Source organism: Ziziphus jujuba, chromosome 12, assembly GCF_031755915.1.
Source record: "Ziziphus jujuba cultivar Dongzao chromosome 12, ASM3175591v1".
Classification (NCBI taxonomy): Eukaryota; Viridiplantae; Streptophyta; class Magnoliopsida; order Rosales; family Rhamnaceae; genus Ziziphus; species Ziziphus jujuba.
Window position 1 is genome coordinate 16,024,355 of NC_083390.1, and position 4,586 is coordinate 16,028,940.

At 33.7% G+C, this 4,586-nt stretch overlaps 1 protein-coding gene across 1 annotated transcript; it reads left to right on the plus strand.

The window, feature by feature from the left end:
• Positions 1-933: 933 nt before the first annotated feature.
• Positions 934-3,125, plus strand: LOC107429053 (cytochrome P450 78A5). The gene is made up of 2 exons (XM_016039688.4): positions 934-2,000; positions 2,114-3,125. The coding sequence occupies exons 1-2, from the start codon at positions 1,032-1,034 to the stop codon at positions 2,723-2,725; spliced, it is 1,581 nt and encodes a 526-aa protein (XP_015895174.3). The 5' UTR covers positions 934-1,031; the 3' UTR covers positions 2,726-3,125.
• The last annotated feature ends 1,461 nt before the right edge of the window (positions 3,126-4,586 follow it).

The window sequence follows — 4,586 nt, forward strand, 5'->3', positions numbered from 1 at the left end:
CCGTAGTTAAATCTTTCAAAAAGAGAAACAAAATCTTTTTTTTTAATCTTTTAACAGTTTTTTATATTTATACCCCTAAATTTTGCATCAAATTGTACTTTATCAATTTTGCATTTTCCGCTTGTTTACCTCTGAATTTTGCAGAAATGTCCATATATACGCTCCTATACTTTGTAAAAATTTTGCATCTTTGTTTAAGATATAGGAGGACTATGAATCATCCTTTCCACAAAGGAAAATCTTTACCTCCTAATCAAGGGGATAGCAAGTTACAAATTTTGGTTCGAGCTTTTGTACTATTTTTTTTTGGTATTGCATCAAAATCTAAATCACAAGTAAATTTTTTAATAGTTTGAAAGATATTGATAATAAGTACAAAGTTTTAACAGTAAATTGCAAATTGGCCAATAATTTAGGATATAGGTACCAAAAAAACCCTTTTTTTTTAATATCTTTAAGAGTTAAATACTTTATTATCTGAATGATTATATCTTTTCTACATTACTATTTAAATTTTAAAACGTGTTGCATTACTTCTTTAGTAATTTTTTTTTTCACTTCACTCTGATTATTGCCATTTTTATAGATAAATTTATAATATTAATCATATATAAATAATATAATTTTATTGAAAATTTTTATATTTTACTTCATTTTTAACTAATATTTATGATTTTTCTACTAAATTTATTTAAAAAAGTAAAATATTGGACTCAAATGATAAAAAATAATAATAATGATAATATTATTTAAATGGTAAAGTCACATTTTTAAAGTTTCACACGTTAAAAATGTAAAAGGTGTGTGATTAGAGTCGTTAAAATGTATTTAACTTTTTAGAAAAAAATTTAATATTCGGTTTACTATTATTATTATTTGTTTATTTATTTTTATCGCCCACCAACTTCTATTTAACTACCCCTCCCACGCACTTTGTCACTTGTCCTTTACCAGCACATCTGTCTCACACTCTTACTCACTCTCTCTGATAATTTCTCACTTCCACCTGAAAACCGTTTTAGGGCGCGAAGATGTCGCCGGAATACAACCTTCTCTGTATTCCGAGAATGGTTCTCCAATCTTCCATTCTCAGTTTCGAAGCTCTTCTTTTCCTTTCCCTCTTCGTCGCTGTGTTCGGGTTTTGGCTAGCTCCTGGTGGGCTCGCATGGGCTATTTCAAAAGCTCGAACTCGCATGGCGATTCCTGGACCACATGGTTTCCCTCTGATTGGACTGCTCGGAGTTTTCACGGCTTTGAATCCTCATAGACTCCTCGCGAAGCTTGCGAAGAGCTTCGACGCTTTGCCTCTCATGGCTTTCTCCGTGGGTTTCACTCGCTTCGTCATCGCAAGCTCTCCGGAGACTGCGAAAGAGATTTTGAACTGTTCGGCTTTCGCCGATAGACCCGTTAAGGAATCGGCGTACGAGCTACTGTTCCACCGAGCCATGGGTTTTGCACCGTACGGAGAGTACTGGAGGAATCTGAGGAGGATCTCGGCCACTCATTTGTTCAGCCCCAAAAGAATCGCCGGATTTGAAACGTTCAGACGCGAAATTGGGATTAAAATGGTGGAGGAAATTAGGGCTTTGATGCATGAGAGACACGAAGTGGAAATCAAGAAAGTGCTTCGTTCTGGGTCTTTGAACAATGTGATGATGACGGTGTTTGGTCGATGCTATGAACGGTTCGATGGTGGTGGTGATGGGTTCGAGCTCGAGAATTTGGTGAGCGAAGGTTACGAGCTTCTTGGGATATTCAACTGGAGCGACCATTTTCCGATTCTGGGTAGGTTGGATTTGCAAGGGGTGAGGAAAAGATGCAGAAATCTGGTACCCAAAGTGAACGCTTTCGTCGGAAAAATCATCGAAGAACACAGAATGAAGAGGATCGAGAAAAACCACCAATCTGCTGAAGAAAATGTTGGAGATTTCGTCGATGTTTTGCTTGATTTAGAGGAAGATGACAAACTCACTGACTCTGATATGATAGCGGTTCTTTGGGTAATTTATATATAGTTTTTTCTGTCTTGTTTTAGTCCCTGTTTGTTTCTTATTCATTATTGCTTTCTTTCTGTTGGTGTTAATGTCCCTGTTTGTTTTTTATTATTTTCTAGGAAATGATTTTCCGAGGAACTGACACGGTGGCGATTCTGCTGGAGTGGATATTAGCAAGGATGGTTTTACACCCAGATATCCAAACCAAAGCCCAAGGTGAAATCGACCAAGTAGTAGGCCGTTTTAGGCAAGTTTCAGACTCTGATATCCAAAACCTACCTTATCTCCAAGCCATTATCAAAGAATCTCTGAGGATGCATCCACCAGGACCTTTGCTCTCGTGGGCTCGTCTTGCTATCCATGATGTTCATGTGGGGAGTGATTTTATACCAGCTGGGACCACTGCAATGGTTAACATGTGGGCAATCACTCACAATGAGAAGATTTGGTCAGAGGCTGAGAAGTTTAAACCTGAGCGTTTCATGGAAGAAGAGGATGTGAGCATTATGGGTTCTGATTTGAGGTTAGCTCCATTTGGATCTGGAAGGAGGGTTTGTCCTGGAAAAGCACTGGGTTTGGCAACCGTTCAGCTCTGGTTAGCTCAGTTGCTTCAGAATTTCAAATGGATTGCTACCAAAAATGGTGGTGTGGATTTGTCTGAATGCTTGAAGCTTTCTTTGGAGATGAAAAGTCCATTGGTTTGCAGGCCTGTTCCTAGGATTAATGTCTGAAACTTTTTTCCAAGAAAAAAAAAAAAAAGGGGGCATTTTTGTTAAAAGGATGTGCCTTTTTCTCTCTTTTATTGGCTGGTGGATTTTGGGTTTTTGTCTCGTTTTTTAGCTTTATTAAAATATCGTGAACGTAGTTTTGGTGGGAAGTTTTGGCTGGTCTCTGGCTAGAAAATTTGGATCTAATGGATGGGATTTTAGGTTTCTTAAGTTTTAACAAAAAGCAGCAGAAAGTAGCTAGCTAGTTTGATCATGGATTGTGAGCTCCTTCTGTAAGATATTGGTGTTTGTGTTTAATCTAGGTTTGGTTGGTTTGCATGAATTTTCTTTATGCATTGTATACAACTTAGAACTTATATAAATTAAGTGGAATATAGATAGTTTATATATCTTTTTCTTTTCATTTTCCTTTTTTTTTCTTTTTTTTTTTTCTTTTTTTGTGATTCAAAACCTTTAGCTACTGATATATGTATACATATATATAGTCTGAAGTATATTCGCTAAAATAAAACCGAAACCACAAGTAAAATTTTGGAAAATGAGTTGGCTTTCTCAAAACAAAGTTAGATCTCTTCTAATGCATGCATTATTGAAAAATATTTACATTCTGCCAAAATAAATCCTTCATGAGCCGCTGTCTCGTGGTTTAACAAGAAATATGTCTAGTCTATTTTAGTAAAACATGTCTGCTAATAAAAGAAGAAATTAACAATTGGTTTCGTAATTATTACCCAAAAAAAAAAAAAATTGGTTTTCTAAGTCATTACAGTCCACAATTTTTCTTTCTTTTGTACGAGAGATGTTTAATTTCCATTTGCAAGTAATTTAACTTGCAGTCCAACAATATATAATGTATAAATTACCCAAAAATATATATATATATATATATATATATATATATATAATGTATATATCATATAATATCAATACTATAGTATTACATCGTGTGGTCAATGGTCACAATACAAGTACAGGTTTTACAGTTCACGCCATCAAAGCCCTGCATAAAGGAGGATTGTATAAAAACGCCGCGCAACAACACTTTTTGTGTTTTTCCTGGGCTAAGAGATAGGATTTGAATTTATATCTTTCTTTTTTGAGAAAATGACATTTTACCACTTAAAGTGTATATATGTTTCAAAACGAATTTTGATGTTTTTATTATTTTGTCGCTATCGATGATCCAGAAGGGATCTAGCTTTGAGTATACAAGTTGAACAAATTTCCTATGTTATGATCAGGAGTTAAATTAATACATATATTTTGAAATAGTATATATATATATATATATAATATATATACATGAAATACTATATATATATATATATAATATATACAAATGGATGCCGTTGTTTGCTTACCATCCAAACATGGAGTTCTTACTCCTTTTAGATGGACAACGTATCACTAATTAGAATTATATATCTATATATATATATATATATATATTTGGTAATAATGAATTAATGAATTAGAATTATATGATTTAGAAGGGAGTATCATTTTTCTAGAGTTGTAAACTATTTCATTTGCATGGTAGCCTTACCAAAGCTGCCATTCAAATGCTTTTCTTTCAATACATTTACTTTACGCAAACCATTTTTTTTTTTTTTTGGGTGTACGTATATATATATATATATATATATATTTGCTATATAAAGATATACTTGTGAATGCATTTTCACATTCAAGGAATATGCTAGATTTTTTATTTTATTTATTCATTTATTTATTATTTTTGTAATGAAAAAAGGGAATATGCTAGAAATGAAAACCCATTTTTGTTTGTCCACGTAGCCTCCTTTATGGTAAAACGACCTAGCTAGATAGGTGTATCTTAGATGATATACTATAGTGGGACGTC

Bases quoted from the DNA above. Each gene is read 5' to 3' on its own strand.
- LOC107429053 (XM_016039688.4), top strand. From the start codon at position 1,032: ATGTCGCCGGAATACAACCTTCTCTGTATTCCGAGAATGGTTCTCCAA. The intron at 2,001-2,113 runs GTAATTTATATA...ATTATTTTCTAG, and splicing joins ATATGATAGCGGTTCTTTGG to GAAATGATTTTCCGAGGAAC.